This window comes from Cinclus cinclus, chromosome 22 (assembly GCF_963662255.1).
Source record: "Cinclus cinclus chromosome 22, bCinCin1.1, whole genome shotgun sequence".
NCBI lineage: Eukaryota > Metazoa > Chordata > Aves > Passeriformes > Cinclidae > Cinclus > Cinclus cinclus.
The window spans coordinates 2,641,395-2,663,532 of NC_085067.1; the positions used below are offsets into that span (position 1 = coordinate 2,641,395).

Sequence of the window (22,138 nt, forward strand, 5' to 3'; positions counted from 1 at the left end):
AACACGACAGGCTCCAACAGAACACACCTGCCTGCAGCCCTGCCTAACCTGGCCCAGGAGCAGCCTAAACTAAGCTAAGCCAGAGCTCAGGGCTCTGGGCCACCTCCTGACAAAGCTCATTAGAAAGGCAAATTAATTCTTGGTGCTTACCCCCCTAGGATAAAAATAAAAAATAGTTCACGAGTGATTAGAGCAATGCAGGTACAGCAGCAGTGGGGACTGATGCACTGAAAAGGGAAAGGAGCCATTTTCATTTCAGTTCTGTTTCTCTACATCTGAACTGGCACGCGCTGATCAAAACCCATCTGACTAAAAGCTCGAGGTTGAAGGTTCTGTACAGTTCTCTGCACCATTACTGGGTAGACACAAAATCTGCTTTCAGCTGGAACTGAACTCTTCCCCTTCTCTTCTCCTCCACTGCCCAGTTCTGGGCTCAGGGGCAAACACCTGAGCAGAATTTAGGATAACCCATCTTGTTCTCTATTTAACCTATTTAAGCAGCGACTGTGCTCCAAGCAATGTACAGCCTTTCTCCTGCCTTTGTGCTAAGCAAGAAGTTCTGAAAAAAAAAAAAAAAAGAAAAAAAAAAAAAAGGAACAAAACAAAAAAAGAACAAAGAGTTTGAGCACCTTTAGTGCAGGAAGGATGAGCAAACATGCACAGAGCATCCAAAAGTGAGAGAGGAATAGAAGCAGCTTAAAAAGACTGACACAAGAAATTGTGGAATGATCATAAGATGACTTTATAAAGTTTTTATCTTAACTTCATTCTAAATATACAGAATAAAAAATGTTGGCTTCAGCATTTTGACATCAACCATCTCTGCTAACATCATGAAGTTGGAGAGGGTGGCTTTTCCAGCGTGCAATGCAATGGGACACTGGGAATTCAGACAGAACAGCCTTACCATGAGGGACATGCAACAGTTTGTACCCGACCTGTACTGAGTTATTTACATTTTCATGGTCTCGAAACTTATGGAAAAAGCAAACCAGCCACCCTTCAAAAGAAAACGCCACCCTCAGGTCAGTCTGAAATTAAATCAGGAGATGGAGAGTATTAAATCGTCAGTTTTGGAAGTAATTTGGATGGACTACATTAGTGTTAAACTCTATTTAACACCCCATTGTCCATCCTGTAAAACACAACCCAGACTTGTGAAGCATTTACACCTTACTTACACCTTACCGTAGTATTTATAAGTTTGTCAGTGAAACCATTGCTCTAACATCCAAATTACTTTCAAAATCAAACAAAATAAAAACTTGTTAAGAGCTGAAAATGGGTGTTAAAAATTTGTCCCCCCTTTTGAATAATGCTGATTTTTTAAACATATGAAAAGATGTGGCATTTCTTGTGTCTGCCAAAACCCATCCTGAAGGTTTTTCATTTGGTTTTTTCTTCTGAGTACATCTTCTGTTGCAGTCGCTTGGCATAGCTCTGGGCCATGGAGTTGATTATAGACAAAATAAAATAACAAACCATGACAATCACCAATTTTTCAAATATCCAGGATAGCCAGTTTTCCCCCTGAAGAAACAAAACAGAAGGAGGGCGAGAATGAAGATTAGTGGACAGGACAACGGGAGAGTTCTGGGAGAAAGGGGAAAGCCTGACCGCGTCTTTATTCTGCAATTAATCACATTAAAAGCAAGAACCAAGTGCGAGCTGACAGGATTCCTGCAGGTCCCTCTGCAAAGCCGACTTTAGTCCCTTGAAAGACAATGCAGGAGAGGCTGCCAAATCCACTGGCGGGCAGATGCTGAATCCCTGATCATTCCCAGTGTGCTCCCAAAGTGATTTATTATTCCCAGTATTGTCTGGGCTTCGCTAACAATTCGTGGAGTTCACAATTTAGCAGCCCTTGCCCGTGACCTTCCTCGCAAAGAAAACAATCAGGTCACTGGTTAACAATGTGGTTTTTTTATCCCTGAACTGCCTTTTCTGGGTTATCCCCCCGTTAGGATCCCACTCCTTGGTGTCCCTGAAGCTGCAGCGTTTTTCACGGGAATTCTCAATTGTGCATTTTGTCAAAGGAGGGCAGCAATGCTCTGCTCAGAAATCCCTGCCCAGAAATCACTGCACATTTCCTGACTCCGGCTCTTTTGTGGTAAGAAATGGGCCAAGGGACATTTCCAACAGCTCCAAGTACTGCACGTGAAATGGGAGTTGGATCCACGGATGTTATCTCAAAATGCCTCAGAATTCTCAATTTTAATTGCCTCGGCCTAAAGAACTTTATGTCAAAGCTGCTCTGTCCCACTGAAAATTCAGGGTAAGTTTTTAAAAATAGTTTTTGAAATTTTTAAAATTCTTTTTGCTGTATCAAAGGACACTTCAGCCCCTTGTACCTACTCCGAACACTGTAATTTATTTTCACTTTAAAGACTAAAGGCTTGGGGATTTTATTTCTCTTACTGTTCACCGAGCCACAGATCCCACTGGCTTCTGAAGTACCGGTGCTGCCCAAATGTTACCATTTCACATGGAAAGGCAACTCTTTTCTCCTTAAATTTAACTTTCCAAAGAGGCAGCTAAATGCAGAGGCAAGGCAAGCCACCCGTTTTGATCTATACTTTCATTTATTCTCTAAAGGATTTTAATCCAGTAGCACACAATTAATATTTTCAATTCCCGGGTCGCTTTTAAAATGAGATTTTTATCTATTCGCTGGGTCAGCGTAGATCTTTGAAAAACAGGATGGGGAGCTAAGTTTGTAGAAACTACAATTCTGAAATAGGCAGGGAAAGGAAAAGTGAGCGGGGAGGGAGGGAGGCAAAGAGGCTCTTACCTGTGGCACAGCACTGTCGGATTTGTGGTGAAGTTTTATCCTCTGAGCTTCCAAATATTCTTGAAATGGCTTCTGAAGAGAAGGACCTATACTCGGAATAGCACTGATGGAAAGTTCATCCCAGAGAACAAGACAAAACAGGGGAGAAAAAAAAACAAAAAACCATTTTTTTTTTTAAACTTACCACTTTACCTAATCAGAACAAAGTTCAGGCTGAGCCACAGCTCAGCAGGGAACTCGAAGCTACTCGAGAAAACAGAAACCCACGAAATAAAACACATTTCATCTTTTGATCTGATACTTCGGGAGGGATACATTTCCCCAGATCCTCAAAAAAAAAAAAAAAAAAAAAAAAAAAGGCTTAAAAAGAACAATATTTCTGAGCCAGACGGCGCTGGGAGCGGAGGAGGCAGCCGGGAGCGGGAGCATTCCCTGGGAGGCAGCAGCGCTGAGAACCCAATGAATGACTCCGGACAAGTCGCACATTTATCAGCGGCAGTTCCTGTAAGAACTGGTTTGAACCGATTAATGAGGAAATGACTGCGCCTTGTGTCATCCCTCGGTTAAAAAAGAAACTGCTCGGCCCAAGCCTCGCCCCTCTCCCGCACCGAGCCGGCCCCTCTGCCCGGCCAAGTCCTTTTTAGGACAATCCGTGCGTCATCCCTTCCCAAAAAGAATTCGGGAGCGATCCTGGAGCGCCTCCCCCGAGCCGGGATTAACAAAGGAACAAAAGAGCGGCTCCGAGCGGGGCCGGCCCGCGCAAAGCCCGGAGCGATTCCTAAAGCTGGGAATGTCCCGGGATGGGAACGGGACAGAGCCCGGCCCGCACAAAGCCCGGAGCGATTCCTAAAGCTGGGAATGTCCCGGGATGGGAACGGGACAGAGCCCGGCCCGCGCAAAGCCCGGAGCGATTCCTAAAGCTGGGAATGTCCCGGGATGGGAACGGGACAGAGCCCGGCCCGCACAAAGCCCGGAGCGATTCCTAAAGCTGGGAATGTCCCGGGATGGGAACGGGACAGAGCCCGGCCCGCACAAAGCCCGGAGCGATTCCTAAAGCTGGGAATGTCCCGGGATGGGAACGGGACAGAGCCCGGCCCGCGCAAAGCCCGGAGCGATTCCTAAAGCTGGGAATGTCCCGGGATGGGAACGGGACAGAGCCCGGCCCGCGCAAAGCCCGGAGCGATTCCTAAAGCTGGGAATGTCCCGGGATGGGAACGGGACAGAACCCGGCTCTCCCCAGCCTCTCCAGCAGTTTCTCCCCTTCAATCCTGCTCAGCAGGAGACCCAAAACCCTTGGGAATGGTCAGAACCCTTCAAACCCCCCCAGATTCAGATATAAATTCCAAATGATCAGCACAACCGCCCGGCTGAGCTGGGAACATTCCCAAAGCTGGATCCAGCCCATCCTGACTCCAGCCTCAGGGCAGTTCTCATTGCTGACCACCTGAATTGCAAAGAGAAGGGAGATTCTCAATTCTGTTTAATTTTAAATAAATCTACATTATACATTATCATACACGTGGCCTTCTACATTAAAAAAAAAAAAAAACAAAACAAAACCGCTCACCTAAATGTTGCTTATTTGGTTTTATTACAGCCACTACTCGTGCTCTACTCCAGGGAGGTTTTAGTAAAAGCCTCAGAGCCAAGATACACCAGGTGTACATCCCAAGACTTGGACAATTCTTCCAGTGGCTCAAACTATTCCACACACCCTCCTGATCTGACACCATATTCCCATTTCCAGGCCGAAGCCCAATTAAAAAATAACAGCTTTCTAATTTTAGGAATTTATGAAAAGCACGAAACAAAGTGTCTCATTGTCCTCCAGTAAATCTATTTATTTCCTTCATGGCCAGAGGCAAAGGGAGGTTTTTTTGAACCCATTTCCCAGCAAAAGATTTCCCCCGTGATTCACCACGGGGTGAAGAAATTCTGTGCCTGGACTGGTAAAAATTCTGGGAAAAAAACAAAACAAACAAAAAAAAAAAAAAAAAAAAAAAACCTACAAAAAAAATTAAAACCTGTGGAGCCCAAAGCACATCCCTTATCCATGTACCAATGTTCCAAAGGATTCTCGGTGTTCCAGAGGTGTCTCAGCTCTGGCTGCTCCTGGGAAAGAAAAGCTCTCCAGGCACTGGGGATGGGACATTCTGAGGTTTCTTTTCTTTCTCAAATAATTCTTGGGAGCCCTGCAGAGTGACTGCAAGGTAATGGTTTAACTTTTGAACTTGTGCATGATTATGAAATGAGGAATATTTAAATGATGAGGGATCAATGATTAACAGGGTGGTGTTCGAATGACTCCGTTCCTCACCGAAAACTGAACTCGGTCAGTGCCCAAATCGAATTAAACACAGAACAAAGACATAAAAAACCCAAGTTCAGACGCTTCAGGAGCTCTCGGTGCATCAATACAATATTTCAAAATTTTTCTCACTAAATAATTCACTTTTAATTTCCTTTTCTGGGCACGACTGTTAGTTAAGTGCACAAAATTAATTTTATCGAAGCAATTTTGAAAAACTTCAAGATCCTGAATGCGAGGATCTCAGCTCCTATTTTTTGTACATTTGTAAAGACTTTAATTCTGAAAAAAAAGTGCACAGTTATTAAATAAGAAGTAAAAAAAAAAAGCAGAGGAAAATCTAGAAAATCAGGAATGCACATGAAATTCTTGAAATCCCATCTCAGCAGCACAGAATGAGTTATTGCTGCTTTTTTGGACTAAATGAAATCATTTAATCGCTCAGTTATGTGCCACCTGATATCCAAAGGCATAATCTTAAATCTAAAAATCTTTCAAACAATTTAATTGAATTAGAACTAAGGGAGTTCTGTATCCCCGCAAAGCTCAGAGATTCCTCGGTGCCGATGCCAGGAGGAAGGGGGGAATTCAGGGTGAATTTTGTGGGATCGGCTGGGACCAGGGCCGGGCAGAGGGATCAGATTTGCATCACAATTCCCGCACTCAGCACCTCCAAAAAAACCTCAAATTTCACACCAGAAAAGAAGGAAGATGCTGGAAGATAACCCCAATAATCCAATCCCAATTCCCTGTTCCTTCGGGAATCAAACCCTTTGTCTTTCTTTCAAACCGAGAATGTGGAAGGAGAAATTCTGATTCAGAAGCTGTTTTCATTCAGAAGCCGTTTTAAAAGCTCTTAATGTAAAATATTAAATTTTCGTTTGGATTCATCCTGATTCTCTGAAAAAAATTAATGTTTCAAAAGGAACTGAAACTGAGAACAAGCTTCCCAAAATTTCATTAGTATTTGGTAATCCTAAATTCACTCAAATCATAACATTTCAGTCAAAACCATGATTTCCATTTTAATACTACAACAGAAATTCCCATTAAAAATTTGGATTCACTGAGAAAACACTCTTGGTGCCTGTTTTCAGAACAATTACCTGGTATTTGTAATTAAACCAATACACTTTTCTTTTTAAAACTCAGAGACACAATTTCTATCCAAAAGACAAATTCTAAAGCTTTTTTCCCAATATTTTAAACAAAACTCTCCCTCTCCCCCATCTCTGGAACTTGAAGCTCCACATGACAGAGATTCAGCAAAACTGCTCGAGGATTATTTTAAAAATTACACCAAGAGCCTGCAGAGTCTGACTCCAAAACCTTCCAGTCCAAAACTTCCATAGCAAATCTGTGTTTAAATTTATTAATTAACTTTTCCAAGAACAGCTGTCAACAATTGCACCTCAAATGCCTTTCACTTGTTGTTAAATGATTTTTGGAGAACTTTCAATCTTTTTCACAGAACCTTTGGAACTACAGAAAGATTTTTCTCAAAGACACCAGGGTGAAGGGACCAAACTCAGAGGAGAAAAAATTGTATTTTCCCTGGGCCAGCTTACAAAAAGTAGTAAGTTATTTGATATTCCAGTCATCTGTGTTTTTACTAATATTAAAAATACTTATTTATAACTATTTAATGATGATATTTGCACTTCTGAAACACAACATTTTCATCTCACAAGATCTTTAGGAGCATGGGTTGCTCTTGAGTGACTGAAATGTCTCAGCCTGTGCTTTGAGAGGTTGGGAACACTCAGGGAATTAATTCCAACTCTGCTAAATCCTAAAAGTCTCTAGCAAATGCTGCCCCTCAGAGCAACTGCACCAACATCTCACAAAAAATCTGTCACACCATGAATTGGGATATAAAATTCCCATTTTATCAAAGCATGTGTGGGTATTTTTTCACTTTTCCAGAGAGAAATGTTAGAATTCACAAGTGATTTAAAAAAAAAATAATAAAATAAAAGTTGCCACTGTAGACTCAAATTTTGGGAACAAAACTGTGGGATTTTTCATGAATGAAAAATTTGAAAGTTTATGGAAGTTTCCCATTTATTAGAGACCTCGAACACCAAGTGATGCTGAAGCAGCTGATGAATAACCCTGAGCTGTTCTGAAACTGATCCTGATGGAATTAAAAATTAAGAATGTGAATGAGAAGCTCAGTGCAGCCAGCCCTGAGTGTGACCCCTGTGAACAACTGGGATCCATCCCCAGTGGGATGCTCAGGAAACTGGGAGCACTGGAGGGGGGGTGGGGTGTCACAAACACGGGAGTTAATTTAATTTAATTTAATTTTATCGTGGAAATTCTAACCTGGAGGGAAACCAGAGCCCTGTGGGGGAACAGAAGGTGCAAACAAGGCTGGACACACCTGGGGAAGGTGATGCAATATTGAGTCATGGCCCCATTTTATGGATAATCCCTCCAATATTCACAGCTTGGAAAATCCCTTTCCCTCACTTCACACACTTGGGGCAAACACCAGCAGGTTTTGCCCAGATTTGTTTTTTTTTGGGGCTGAAACAGCCAGGAAAAAAAAAATAATCCTTTGGAAAATGGCACAATAATTCCAAATGACAACGGGGAAGAGTTTTGACACAGCAGCAGCAAATCCCTGGGGTTTGGCAGTGGCCAAGGCCAGGGATCATCTCCCAGGGAGGGAAGGGGCACTGCAGCATCCCACAGAGAAAGGGAACGTGCTGGGATGGGCTCCTCCCTGCCAGGACCTTCAGCTCTCCTCAAATTCTTTATTTCAGTCCAATTTGGACAGCCAGGCCAGAGGGGGATGGCAAAGGCTTTCACCTTCCTAACATTTATGGAAAATGTCATTAAACAATCCCACCAACACCAATTGTATGAGATTGCCATTTCTCCATTCCCCTGTGAGAACACAAGAAAAATCATTCCTGCAGCTCCAAAGCAATAAAACATTTAGGAACAGGCACCGAATTTTAGTATTTTAGTATTTAATTTATACTGTATTTTAGTATTTAATTGAGGGTATTTTAGCCACCCCTCCCTCAGAAGTTTAACTCCGGAACGGTGGTATCAACTTCTTTGGAAGTCATATTTTAAAAACCATTGAAAAATAGATTCCAATAGAAATATTTTTATACCACTGGCCAATTACCAAAGCTGATCCATTTGCATAGCATGTCCCTTGTCTCAACAGAGCACCTTTCTTCCTTTGAGCCCTCTGAGCCTTCAATGGTTAATTTTTTTCCAGACAGTGATCTAAACTGGCTCAACGGTTAGTATTTTAATGAGCTGTCATTTCCTGTGCTGATAAAGATTCTCACAGTATTTAAACCATCCATTTCCCCGAGGCTCCACCACCAGCAAGGACCCTGCAGTGACTCAGAGGGGCTCAGCCTGAGCCTGACTCAGCCCCGGGAGCTGGGGCTGCCCAAAACCTGGCTTAAGGTTTAGGGAAACCTGGGGCTGCCCAAAACCTGGCTTAAGGTTTAGGGAAACCTGGGGCTGCTCAAAACCTGGCTTAAGGTTTAGGGAAACCTGGGGCTGCCCAAAACCTGGCTTAAGGTTTAGGGAAACCTGGGGCTGCCCAAAACCTGGCTTAAGGTTTAGGGAAACCTGGGGCTGCTCAAAACCTGGCTTAAGGTTTAGGGAAACCTGGGGCTGCCCAAAACCTGGCTTAAGGTTTAGGGAAACCTGGGGCTGCCCAAAACCTGGCTTAAGGTTTAGGGAAACCTGGGGCTGCCCAAATTCTGAATCCTGGGAGCTGGGGCTTCTCAAAACCTGAATCCTGGGAGCTGCGGCTGCTCCAAATCTGAATCCTGGGAGCTGGGGCTTCTCAAAACCTGAATCCTGGGAGCTGGGGCTGCTCCAAATCTGAATCCTGGGAGCTGGGCTTCCCAAAGCTGGACCAGTTTCCTTGCCAGCCAAACCTGAGCTCTCTCCCCAGCCCCTGAGGAGCAACCAGAGCCCCCAGCTCCCACCATCACCCCGACCTCAGCACAGCTCTGGAGATGTTTCTGTGCCCAGAGCTCTGAAGTTGCAGAAAATAAATCTGGTTTATGGTCAGGATCAACAGAAGGTTTTAGGGTTAGAAGGCTCCTTGGCAGCTTCATTTGCTTCATGAGATGAGGAAAGGAAAGATCTTGGTGGAGGTTACAAAGCTAAAATGGCCCAGGTTTGACTTGGCTTCCACCTGAGCCATGCTCCAATGCCCAGGGCAGCCCAGGAGGCTCCAGGGCTTTCTTCCTTGGGACATTCTGTTATGTTAAATCAGTGCTTTCAAAATTAGGAATTGCAACATCTCTGACCTGCCCGTCCTTAGCTCTGCTCACTGCTGCTCTTTGGAAAGAAACCTCTGCTTGCTTTTTAAAGATTCTTTTTTAAAAACTCAATTTAGGGGAAAAAACCCCTTGCTTATTCAGAGTTAAATCCTTCAAGTCTTTTGCAAATAAACTCTTCTAATTCTGTTGTGATCCACTGGAAAGCTTTCAACACCAAAAGCTCCTCAGATTTCAGCCCCATCTGTGTCCCTTTCAGGGCACTAAAGCCATTTTTTTGTGTGGAGCTGCTCTGTTGTGCTCAGGACACATCCCCCAGGTTTCTGATGTACCTGTGGCAGGAAGGTTGTTGAGTTTTGAACTAACAATGTCAGTGCTATTGGTTTAACCTTCCAGAATTCCTCCCAGGAGGTTGAGAAGCCACTGCCCAGCTCTTTCCACCCCAAGAAAAGACTTCTGGTTGTCCCTTTATCACTTCTTGCCTTGCGTTCTAAAGAAATAACCTCAACCTGTACTGTAAATTATTATTTGACTAAACCCCCCCCCCCCCCCAACAATCTTTAAGCAAACTTTCCAGTTACCTCAGTCACCATGATCTCATTTGTGCTTTTTTGGTGAAAGGAACACCACGCTCCCTTTACCAGCATCAACTAAGATTAAGTTGTAAGCAAAGAATTATGGCACAAAAAATAGCAGCAAACTGGTTTGTCCAGGCAATGCTTCCAGTACCTGTGACCAAAAAACTGCTTTTCTTTCAGCTGTGCAATCACTCAGTGCCCTGCAGAGCTGGGAAGGGTGGAAAGCTGCTCCACAAAAACCACTGGGTTAAGGGTACTTGAGGAGCACTGATATTTTTGGGTGGATTTTGCAGAGTTTGTTGGATTCTCAGAGGTAACACCCACGAGAAGGGACTTAAAAATCCAAATAGCCAAATCTCACTGGCTTCTGTTTTAACTCCACATCAGTTTATTTGCTCAGTAATTAACAGAGGAGACAGTAATAATCAGAGAAGCTGTGGCTGCCTCATCCCTGAAGTGTCCCAGGCCAGGCTGGAGGGGCTTGGAGCAGCCTGGGACAGGGGAAGGTGTGGGATGGGACTGGGTGAGCTTTAGGGTCCCTCCCAACCCAAACCATCCTGGGATTCTGATTTACAGGTAGGAATTCACTGCTTTTGCTGTAGGATCCCCCCTGGAGCTGAGCACAATCCCAAACACTCAGCCCAGGAGTTCATTAACCACAGCCAGAGGCAATCTGCAGGGCAGGGTGGGATTTCTCCCTCAAAAAATGTAGATTTTTTTTTTTTCCTTTCTGACCATTTCCCACCAGAATGGATGGCCACAGTTTAGTGGATGCTGTGTGCTTTGAGAACTACTTCTTCAGTAGTTTTCTGGGAATTCTTAATCCACATTTAAAACTACCACTTCCCAGAAAACAGAAAACATCATCCTGCTCTGAAGCACTTTGCACGGTGTGACTTCACAAACAGCCCTGTAGCTGTAGGTAAAAAACAGGAACAGAAAGACTGAGGAGCCAAAAACCCCCACAACACACTCGATAATTAAATATTCCAATAAAATCAGCAGTAAACTCTTGTTGAAGTGACAGAACACAGAACTCCTCCAGAGCATCTTCCCCCACCAAAGCTCAGGGAGGGCAGGATCCTCTCCCAGCACTGAGGCACCAACAGAACAGCTCAGAGCAAGAACTGCTGCAACAGGCTGGTAATTCCCAGCCCCAGTGAGTTCCAGCACCTCTGGAAATCCTCCTCAGCTGGATTTCCACCTCACACCAACCCCACTTCTCAAACCCACTCATCTCCCTCGTTCCCAACAAGGTTTGTTGCCACCCCTCACTCTCTGCCCTGTGTTTGTTCTCTAGCTGCCACCAAAAAATTCGACTAAAATTTAAAATTTTCTGTAAACAGCTTCTTAATTTCCTGCCGTGTTTTCTTTTCCGTTTTCCTTTTTTATTTAATTAATAGAAGAAGTATTTTATAATCTGTTTGTAATGGAGACCTAGACAAAACTGTAAAATCAGATTAAATTATATTAAAGCAGCCTGGTTATGGCAGGCTCAGTGAGGGACCCAGCAGCACCCAGTGACAATAAAGAACAAGGTCTACACATGAATCAGCTTTGCCTTTTGAGTAAAAATCACATAACTGTCAAGAAATTCTCCCTGTCTTATAAAATCAGATATTTTCAGACTTTATCTCACATCTTAATCTCCTGTCTAGGTTCCATTTATCCTGGATATCAGTATGTTCATTATTTTCAGGTATTGTGCTCAGATATTTCCTATTGTTTAAGAGCAACAGCCCAGACAAAGAAAGTCTAAAAGTCATTGTGGTGGATAGAATTTGATTAAAATAAAGTTACTGACCATTAAACAGAGCTCTGTTTTAATTCAATAATAGGGCTTTTAGAGCAAGGTATTGTTGAACATGTTTGAGGCTCCCCTCTAACAGAAATTGATGAGGTAATGCTGGAGCCAGCTTGAGAAAAGTCAAGGATACCAGGACATTCCAACTTTCTCACTGTCTCCCAGGAACATTTTTTAACTCTGACATCAACCCTCCAATAAAACCCGAATCCAGCAGAGCTCCTGTGAATGCATTCGAAGTAATTCAATGCAAAATTATCTCCAAGACAGATGAAGTAGGAAAAATCTACTGGGTTTGGCTCAAAAGCATCCACAGGAGAGTAAATCCTTGGAAATGTACCTGAGCTAGGGGCAGATCAAACTGTCTGCAGTGATGGATGCTGAGAAAAACTCAGGATGCTTGAAAGAAACCACATTTCCCTCTCTCTCTCCCTCCCTTTTTTAAAAACAATGTTCACAGCAACAGACTAATTCTGAGTTTTGGTACAGAGCAGATGCTCGAGCAGAAGATCAGGAATAATAAAGCCAGGATTTGTTTCATTTGTGAAATGCCCTGCAAGGTTCTTCTGACACTCCTTTTCCTTGTACAGCATCACTGCTTGGAGTTTTGCTTCAAAAAGAATTATTTCCAGACATTCCTCCCCTGGAACCTTTTTTGAGGAGTGTGGCTTTTATGTGAAAATAACACTTTGGGCAGTCAAATATCCATTTACCCCAGAGAAGAAACCTTGGACAAGCAGGAACACCTTAACATTTATTTTATGGATTTATATTAGGTTGGATTTATTTTAGTTTCAAAAAACCCAAACCAAGCTTTCTCAAAATCAGGACACTTCATCCATTTCTACTGAATTCAACAGAATGGGGATCAAACTCCACACACCAAATTTCTCATTCTCATGATATTTTATGAGTGATTTGATGTTGCAAATGTGTAAGGTACTTCTAGTTAAGGAGGATTTTTTTTGTCTTCTGGAACACTGCATAAAATCTCAGGTTTTTAACATGGAATCATAGAATTTTATGATTTTTTTTTACAATTTTCTTTAACTTTCTCTTTTTTTTTTTTTTTTTTTTGCCATAGGATCCCACCACACCACTGCAGAAAACCCAGGACAAACATCCCATTTGCAGCTATAAATGCAGGGATCTGTGAGCAGAAGAGCTGAATTTTGGTTTGGGGTGAAGGTTCAGTGCTGATCCCTCAACCCTGAGCCTCAGGGCCACTAAAATTCTCCAAGGATTTGGGGGCAAGGAGCTGCAAGTGTGACCTAAACCCTGCGTGGGGCAAAGCCTGGAACAAAGCACAACCACCCCCAGCACATCTGAGCTGCCTCCTCCAGTATTTTTCCATTAATGGGTGCAGGTATTAATTACTGAGCTGGGGAATTACTCACCCGATGAGGGCCACCATCTGCTCCACGATGTGTTTGCTGAAGGTGATAATAACAAAGAGTTTCTGTGGGAAGGAAAAGAGCAGTCACAGAGAGCCTGGAGCACAACGGGGGACACTTTGTGCTCCTTCCCAAGCAGCTCCTACCCAGCTTTCCCTCCTCTCCTCTTTATTTTTCAACATTCTCCTCTAAAAAGAGGCAGGAGAGAAAAATAAAAACAAAACAAACAAAAACAACAACAACAACAAAAAATAGCTGTTCACTTAGTGCCTCTGTTTCCTCACTGTCTGCATTTCTTGCAGTGTTTTTGTAGCCTGGTGCTGCCCATCGTCATCCTCCCCAAATTCCCATTCCCAAAAGCTCAAGGTCACTTTACTCCATCAACAATGTTGGAGTGGAAAAGCAGCCTGAGAAATTCACAGCCCCTTACACAAAGTGGCCTTCCAGATCACAGAGGGGAAAAAGAACGTGTTTTAGTTCCTTGTTTCAGACAGAAACAACAAAAAAATACTCAGTGAAGAACAAAGAAAGAGCCTTTGGGCACCTTCGAGTTTGTGATAAAACAGAATAATCACAGTCCCTAACAATCACAGTCCTAACCCTATCTCAAAATGTATCCAAAAACTCTGCATAAAAATAGCCTTTATCAGACTAACATAAAAATATAACCTAGCAAGTTTTACCCCTAAATAAAAATCAAACCTGTACCCGTGAAGCTGTAACTCCAAATACAGTATTTAATCATATTAAAAACTACTTAACATATTAAACACAAACTTCAAATACAATTTCAACTTTACAGGTAAAAAGCCATGGTTTATCTGATATAATTTTACAAAACAGAACGACTCTTAATTTCCTACTAACTACAAAATTATTAACACTAATTGTTGTTCTTATGCAAATCAGAATGAAAAATTAAATTAAGTGGGCATAATTTTAGAAAGAGGTAATATAAAAGGAGTTCTGGGATGGCCACTGCACCAGTCACTCACTTCCTGTCTGAACATTGCATTAAAAGCCTTTTCCATGACTCTCACATTTCCTAAATTCCAAGTCCAGCCAGATCACTCCAAAAAATCAAGGCTATTGCACAAGGGTGTGCTTGAAAAAGAGAATTCTAAAAGCTGAGCCTATTACAAAATCTGATGATTTACCAACTGTACAAGGCACTGGAAAATGTTTTTTCACTTACATGGGATCTGAGTGTGGAACACTATAAATTACACAGTAAACACTGTGGTAGCTGAACAAGGCAATTAAAGTAATAAAAGAAATATAGATCTAATATTATTTCACTTTTCTGTGCTGCCAAAACACAGTTCAGCCAACACACGGATTTAAAAGCAGAAGAAAATTCAGATAATACAAAAATAAGTGTGGAGAAAAAGCTGCTCTCTCCCAAGAAGTGGAAGAATTTCCAAATCTATTTATTCTTTTCTGTTTAAGCACTGGGCAGAATAAAATAACCATTTAAAAATGATGGGAAGAAACCCCAAGCTTGTGTTTAGGACAAAATAAAGATTTTGAAGCAGCTTGATGAGGGCTGTAACACGAATTATTTGACACTAAAAGCTTCTGCTATTTTGATGGGAGTCACAGCAGAGATTTCCAAACAACAGAGGCACAGGCACTGCAAAAACCCAAACTCAGCTGAAAACATCCCAAACAGAGCGACGTAGTTCATGCTACAGCCCTGACCACACCAGAAAATCCTCCAGGGAATCAAAACTTCATCTCTCCTTGGACCAGGGTGACGCATTTACAAGCAAAACTCAAACATTTTGTGAAAACAACTGGATTGTCAAGCTCAGCACATCTGGCACGGCCCTGAGCGAGCAGAGGTCCGGCAAAGCCAGGCCCTTTCCAAACCACCTGGGACACCAAAAATTGCTCCCCCCAGCCCCAAAACGGAGGCAAATCCACCCAAACTTGGCTGGCCGAGCCCCCAAGGGCTCAGGGGGGGTTTTCTCACTCACCTAAAAAGGACATTTTAAAGTGCAAATGAGTGTTGGTGACCAAAAAGTTCACTGTGAGTGGAGCCCTGGCAGTCTGGTAAAGGCCATAGGTAAATGCCTTGGCTAACCACCAATTTCCTGAGTGGGCCAGCAGCTATAAATTACTCACTTGCCACAGTTTGGAGGAGCCCAGCAGCTGCTTTATTGTAAATCCCTTGCACCAAATTAATTTCCATTACTTCAGGTCGGGCAAGGAGACTCCAGGATTTATTCCCAAGTAACACAGTGGAACAGGCAGGGAAAGAATCAAAGGTTTCACCCCCTCCAGCCCCGAGGGGAGGGCAGCACTTGCCTGGATGTGCATTTTAATCACGGCTTTTCCAATCAAGGTTGCACCGAAGAAGGTCCAGAAGGGAACCAGAAAGTGGCCACAAGTTATCCCAGCCAGGTCAAACAGGGGGTTTGGGATCTGTGGAGTGCAAGGGAAAGAGGTTCAGGAATTGCAGCACACATTGGATGGACTGGAACACAACAGACTCTGAAATTCTGAAAAATGAACAGTTTCCCCTTCTCCAGCTTGACCCAAAACTCTTGTGCCTTAATGATGACAAAAATGTTGATGTCGCACCACATAAGTTAAGTTATGATGTCTAGCTGGGATTCAGCTAGACAATGTCCCAGACAATTCCATTCTCATGGTCCCTCCTTACCCCTGGATCCTGAAAAAAGCTAATGAAAAGTTTTCCATGTGAAGTGCACGGAAACCACAGCAAAGCCATTCTGAGTGATTTATCAAATTTTCTCTCTGACAAGCACATCACTCTTGGAAGCCAGAGTTCCAACTGATCCCCAGTGATTTCCAGCTGAGAAACTACATTAAAAACTGGCATTTATAGTCATATGTATCCAGTTTAAAAGCACTGATTAGATTTTATTAAGCATACGCGTTTCATTTAAAATTAGAAGAATTTTTTATTATTATTAAACTGCTGGCCTGTCTTTTGGTGTTGTGATACTATCTGTAAAATATTTTTGAAACGAAACCAAGAAAGTATCTGAATTCCAACCTTTCCCTCTCAGTCTGGAGCACAGGGGCAGTGTTTGAGCAGGGTCACTCCCAAGAGCAGCGTGGTACTGGGGTGACAACCTGCAGCACTGCTGGTGTTTTGTGACTTAAATAAAGGAATAAAGAGTGCAGATTGAGAAAGGATAAGGGACACTCTGCCACCAAGACTGCAAACTGTGAGAAAAGGTTGGGCTGGTCTGTTGGAGAGCAGCAATTCAGATTTATGAGCACCTGCAGAGGGAGAAATCTGAAGCAGGCTGTGCTCATGGCTGGGCACGGTCCCTGAGCACCGAGCAGGCTCCACCTGGGCTGCAGCAGCTCCCTCCCCAGCCGGGCCAGCTGCCCTGGCCACAGGAGCTGGTCAATGATTGACTGCACAGAATTCTGCTCCTGGAGCCAAGGCTGCCCCAGGGTGTTCCTGGCTGCCTGCTCTCAGGGCTTTCTGTCGGCTCACAGAATGTTTTAATCCCTGCAGTGACTCAGGGGCAGGGGTGCTGTGGGTGCCTCTGAGCACACCATGGGCAGAAGTTACTCAGTACATCCCCAGGAGGGTGTCTGAGCAGCCAGAACTGTGCTTCTTACTGAAAGTTACCAAAAAAAAAGCCCACAAAGGCAAGAGGGCAAATTTTCACAAGTCACAGCCAGGAACTTCAGGGCTGATTCTTGCTTTGTTCCTCCCTCAGAGCTGCCTTTATATAGAAATAAGCTCCAGACAATCCTGACTTCCTTCTTGCCACTAAACAACATGACAGTCAGTTGACTTCACTGGATAAGCTTGCAGAATTCTAATTTCCATTTGATGGTGTTTTCATGCAGCATTTAGAAGCCACCACTTGAGAGACAAGGACTCACAGCTGGGACAGTCATTACCACTTCACCAGCAAGTTCTCCACTCATGAAAAACACATCAAATAAAACTCTGCCTAAAATCCAGAAGGAAGATCACAATTACAAGGAAGGCAAGCAGAGGAGACACCTGGTAGAGCATGGAGAAGCAGAGAAGCCCTGAGACAAAGCCCCTGGGCTCGTGGGGGCACAGCCAAATGCAAGGAGCACACGTGGGGGGCTGCTTTCCTCCCCATTCCTCACTCAGAGGTGCCACACAAAGGGACACTTCTGCATTCCCGCTTTTCCAAAGCCTCTGGAAGCTTTCAGGTCTCCCTTCCTCCTGCAGTTGTTGTGTGAGCACATTTACAAACCCCCAGGTGTGCCCTGGTGCATCCTCATCCCCCCCCCAGCCCAGCTGCAGCTCAGAGCCCGAGCGAGGCTTGGGCAGCAAAGTGGAGAAGTTAAGCAAATGTTTAAATATTACTAAGCAGGAACTGCGGGGTGTTTACTGCCACCTCTCGTGTTTACCAACTCCTTCCTCCCACTCTCCAATTCCTCCATCTTGCCCAGTCACTCAGCCCTGCCACCTCCAAGCTGTGCTGGTGACAAAGACAGCGAGCAGCTGGGGCAGGGATGTGTCCCAGGCCTGAGTCAGAGCAGGGAGCAGCTCCTGAGAGCTGCAGGATTTAAGGAGCAGCTTGTAGGCCACGACTCCACTCTAAACTTCAAGACCTTTTAAAGGATTAGTGAGCAGGAGCTTTATGTCAGCAACTCTTACCAGATTAATTCTAATACAGGTTATCCACATCTGAGCAAGCAGTTGGCTGTGTCATCTTTACAGTTTAGGAAACCAAGAGATGCTGGACAAGTGTGGAGTGAAAGCCTCAGCAGCTGGGTAATGTGGTTATTCCAGAGAAATTGGACTGGGGGGGGGGGGGGGGGGTCCCACACTTCACTGCAATCACATCCCACAGTTTGTGTGTGGGATAAAGAACAAAGCACACCATTCCTACCAGGTCCAGACAGTGATTTCCACCTCAGATATTTATTTTATTCTGAAAGAAGAGCATTATCCTACTCAAAAACTAAAATAGCATCACTGCAGAGGCTCCTTTCACCTCTTGATCAAAAAAGCCATGAGCAGTTTGTAGCTCCACAGGAACGACTGAAATTTGTTTTTTTGCCCTCTCTGGTTCCCAAAGACCCAAAGAGCAGATGGGGGAGGATTGGAATGGATGGACACCCTCATGGAGATTTCTGCAGCTGGTTTTCCACTCCCCAGTCCATGCACACCTCTGCATTTGAGGATGTCAAGAATGTCAGATACAATACATCAACACCTAAAGAAACCATAACACAATCCAGGAGATCCAGTTTCCCTGAGCACGACAGAGATCACAGAAACTGCAAACAAAAACGAATTCCATGGCTGCAGTTTGTGCCCATAAATCCCCCTGATCCTGGGAAAAACTCACCGAGGCACAGGCCAGGATCCCAAAGAACCCAACCTTCTGCACCAGGTTCTGCACCGCCAGCTTAGCCCGGGAAGCAAAGTCCTGCAAACAGGAAAACAAAAATTAGTAATGAGGAAAACCCCACCTGAACAGAGCTCAGAATGTGTGTGATTTTCAGGATTTCCTAACTAGGAATAAAGAGAAATTTTAAACCAGAAAGGTCAGTTTGAAAGTCTGAGTTTAGAGGGACGATCGTGGTGCTCGGGGTGGAAATCTGAGCACCCACATGCACTGAGTTTTGTTTTTCCAAACCCTGAGAGTGGCACTGTGTGCTATGGAAACAGTTTTTCCAGTATTTATTTCTCCATGTCTTTGCAATGCCAGTGCAGCTTATACCTTATTCCTTAAACAAGCAGAGGGAATTATTTTTAAAATTTGAATCCAGTGGTAAAAAGGAACTTTCTGAGAACAGAAAGAGCACACTAATCCCATGATATCCTTAGATCTGTTCTCCCAAACCCAGGATCTCAATCAAAATAGCCAATTCCAGGCACTGCCTAAAACACACTTGTAAAATTCATTACAATCCAGAAAGTTGAGCCTAAATGACTTTCAAAGCAGGGAAGGTGCAGCTCCTGTGACTGGAGCTGTTCTGTACAAAGCTGCCTCCTTTTACTTTGTGATCACTCCTTACTCCTGAGGCTCAACATTTGCCAAACACCCAGGAAACCCATTGAAAGCAAAAAATAAAGATTCTCACAAGCAGTTGCTTTGAATGTGAGAAAGGAATTTAGAGGAGATAAAATTCTTTTGAAGCAAAACTGTCCAGAAAAATAAAAGCAAGGTCAGTGCTCCCTATTCAGGCATGGCCACAACAATTCCAGAAAGCTGAGAATCCTTGAGAATAGCAAACATTAAAAATAATTATCCATTCATTTAAAAAAAAAAACCCTACAAATAAGCAACAAAATTCGGACTTTCCAGGAGCCATGCAATAAATTACACATGGAAATTACTTTAATCAATAATTAATGATATTCTAAATTCTAACCTTTACCACTGAATTGTAGAATTTAGAGTATCATTAATTATTGATTAAAGCAACTGCAGGGTAATCCAGAAAAAATACATTCATGCAATTTAAACTTTGTTACAGTTCTTTTGAAACTTTAAATACTACACACTAAAGAAGGAAAACTACAATTATTTTACAATGTTCTTGCATATTATTTAAATTTTGAGCTGTAGAACTGACAAAATTTTCCATGGCAGATTAAAAAATAATAGATCTGTGATGAGACCATTTGCTTATTTTTATACCCCTTTTTCAAGTAGTAACATTTCTCTGTGCTTTCAGACAGTTAAATTCTCAATTTAAAAATTAAAAGAAAAAAAAACAAAACAAAAACCCCAATAATTACTCAAGTCAGAATAATTCTACTTATTGTATTTAATGCCTGGAAAAACAACTCAAATTAAACTGAAAGAAAAATGCCAAAGAAATGAGATTTCCTAAATCTTTCAGTGGGACATTTTTAACCACAGGGGAATATAAAAACCCTCTAGAATATCCTAGAAAGGTGAATTTCCACACTTCGACCAGGAGTTACACCTTGGGAAGAGAGCGAATGGAAGAGATCAAATATTCACTCTTTTAATGAAAATTTTCCCTGGTATTTTCCCATTGTAGGAAAATATTTCCCATTGTTTTCCTTGTAGGATCCCTACAGAATTGTGGGGATTAAACCTGCTCCAAGTGAGGCTGACACAAAAACCTTGAGCTTATTCTGATAGGAAACAATCTGGAAAGTAAAACTAAATTTTATGCTGCTTTTTATTATTATTATTTTTTTTTCATTAAAAGAACGAATTTTGACACAAATTTTTATAAACAACAAAACATTACAATTTCCTGATGACCAAGCCCAAAAATCTTGTGACATCCAGGGCAGTTCCTGCTCCAACCCCAATTCCCTGGTGGTTATTTCCCAGGAAACAGAACCCAAAAAGGGGATCCCAGCTCCAGGGGGACTCCCAGAATTTGGGATGGGCTGCCAGGGATGGAGGCAATAAAATACTCAGGATTTTCCCCAAGGAAAACAACAGCTCTCCCAATTTCCCAGCCAAACACACGAGTGAAAATCAAGCTCTGGGACTTCTTTACAAATGAATTTAACACCAAAAAGTGCTAAACCAGATTTTGTCCTTGGGAAAGGTGTCCTGAATTAGTTCCTTCCTCAGGGATTTCTGGAACAGAGCTTGGTGTGGCCAGAATATTTTCAGTTCCTATTTTCTCCCCCATTTCCCAAAGCTCACAGGGTTGGAGCAATATTTTCACTTTTATAAGCCAATAAATATTTTTTCCTCGCAGCTCCATAAATCTGATGGCAAAGTATCTTTAAAATAAAACACTCCATGACAATTATTCAAATGGCTCAGTGATTTATTTGCATGGAAGTTGTTTCTATTCTGATTTTAATTTATTCCCCCATTATCTTTTACTGTGCTGCTAATGCACTTTTGTGTTCATTTTCACAAAGCTGGAATTGGAAATAAACTCTCTAGCAAGTGACCTGTAAACTAATACTTGCAGCACAGCTGTTTTAATAAATATATTATTATAATTAGATATAAATTAACTGTATTCACTTAGGGTAAAGCACAGTGCACCATTTTTACCCAAATTTCTTAAAAAGAACCAGCTTCCCTCACCCACATTTCTCAACTACAAAATTCAAGGCTGCCTTGAAACTAGTATTTCCCCTCCAGCTAAAAACATATAAAACATTAAAAGGCTAATAATGAAGGTCTCAAAAAAACTTGAACAAGTTGGTCTCAAAAAAACAAAAACAACAAAAAAACCCTCCAAACCAAAACCAAAGTTGGAGCAAATTTTCTAATTTTCTCACCTTATTAATTCATAACTTTATCTTTAAAAGTTATTACGCAGCTTGTTTCTTTGTTAAGTTTTGGTTGTACATTGTCTATCACTAAGTACTTCATGGAAAGCAAAATTTTAAATTCCAAAAAATTCACTCAAGAACTTGTCATTTGTCTTCCTTTTCCCCAAATTTTCTAGATAAGCCAAAAGCTAAATTAAAGATTTTTTGGTACCTATTTTCTATGATCTAATAATAAACCTACCAAGGTTGAAAGAAAACTATTAATTCCAGTCTCAACATTTACTCTGTGAAAACAAGTTCAGAACTATTACTCTTTGGTTCCTTCCTTAAATTTTGTTTGACAAATCTTTGCGACATCTGCAACAATAAAAAGCCTTAAAAGTTTCATTTCTCTGAGAATACAATCCCCAGTTTCACAACTTTTACCTATTTCACAACTGAATTTTTTTTTCTTTTCTTTTCTAAAGTCTGCACGGGGAACAATCTTTTCTCTATTTTTTAAGCATTTAAAATAAAAGAAAATAACTTTATGCTTTTAAAAATAATATTATGATATATATGTATGAAAAGAGACAGAAGTTCAGCTACTTACAGGCAAACCATTTTCCCCCCAAATTAAAAGTTTCTAGACTGGACTGGCCTCTCAGCTAATTGTGATTCATTCTTTATAACATTTCAGGATGCTTTAGCTCACTGTGTCCCTTTCAAAGATGATTTATTTTTTGGGGTTTGGAAATAGATTTCCTGTGAGTGCCACAGCACAGGCAGAGGAAGGTTAAATGATTA

The 22,138-nt window shown here is 42.3% G+C and overlaps 1 protein-coding gene across 1 annotated transcript in view; it reads right to left on the reverse strand.

Annotated features, from left to right (window-relative positions):
- Positions 1-718: 718 nt before the first annotated feature.
- VMP1 (vacuole membrane protein 1) overlaps positions 719-22,138 on the reverse strand; it is a 60,308-nt gene continuing 38,888 nt past the window's right edge. Inside the window, exons 8-12 of the mRNA XM_062507023.1 lie at positions 18,471-18,551; positions 15,454-15,570; positions 13,147-13,208; positions 2,792-2,894; positions 719-1,530 (exon numbers count right to left, since the gene is read on the reverse strand). Of these exons, the coding sequence (XP_062363007.1) occupies positions 1,387-1,530; positions 2,792-2,894; positions 13,147-13,208; positions 15,454-15,570; positions 18,471-18,551 (507 nt within the window). The 3' untranslated portion in view covers positions 719-1,386. The remainder of the gene's footprint in view (positions 1,531-2,791; positions 2,895-13,146; positions 13,209-15,453; positions 15,571-18,470; positions 18,552-22,138) is intronic.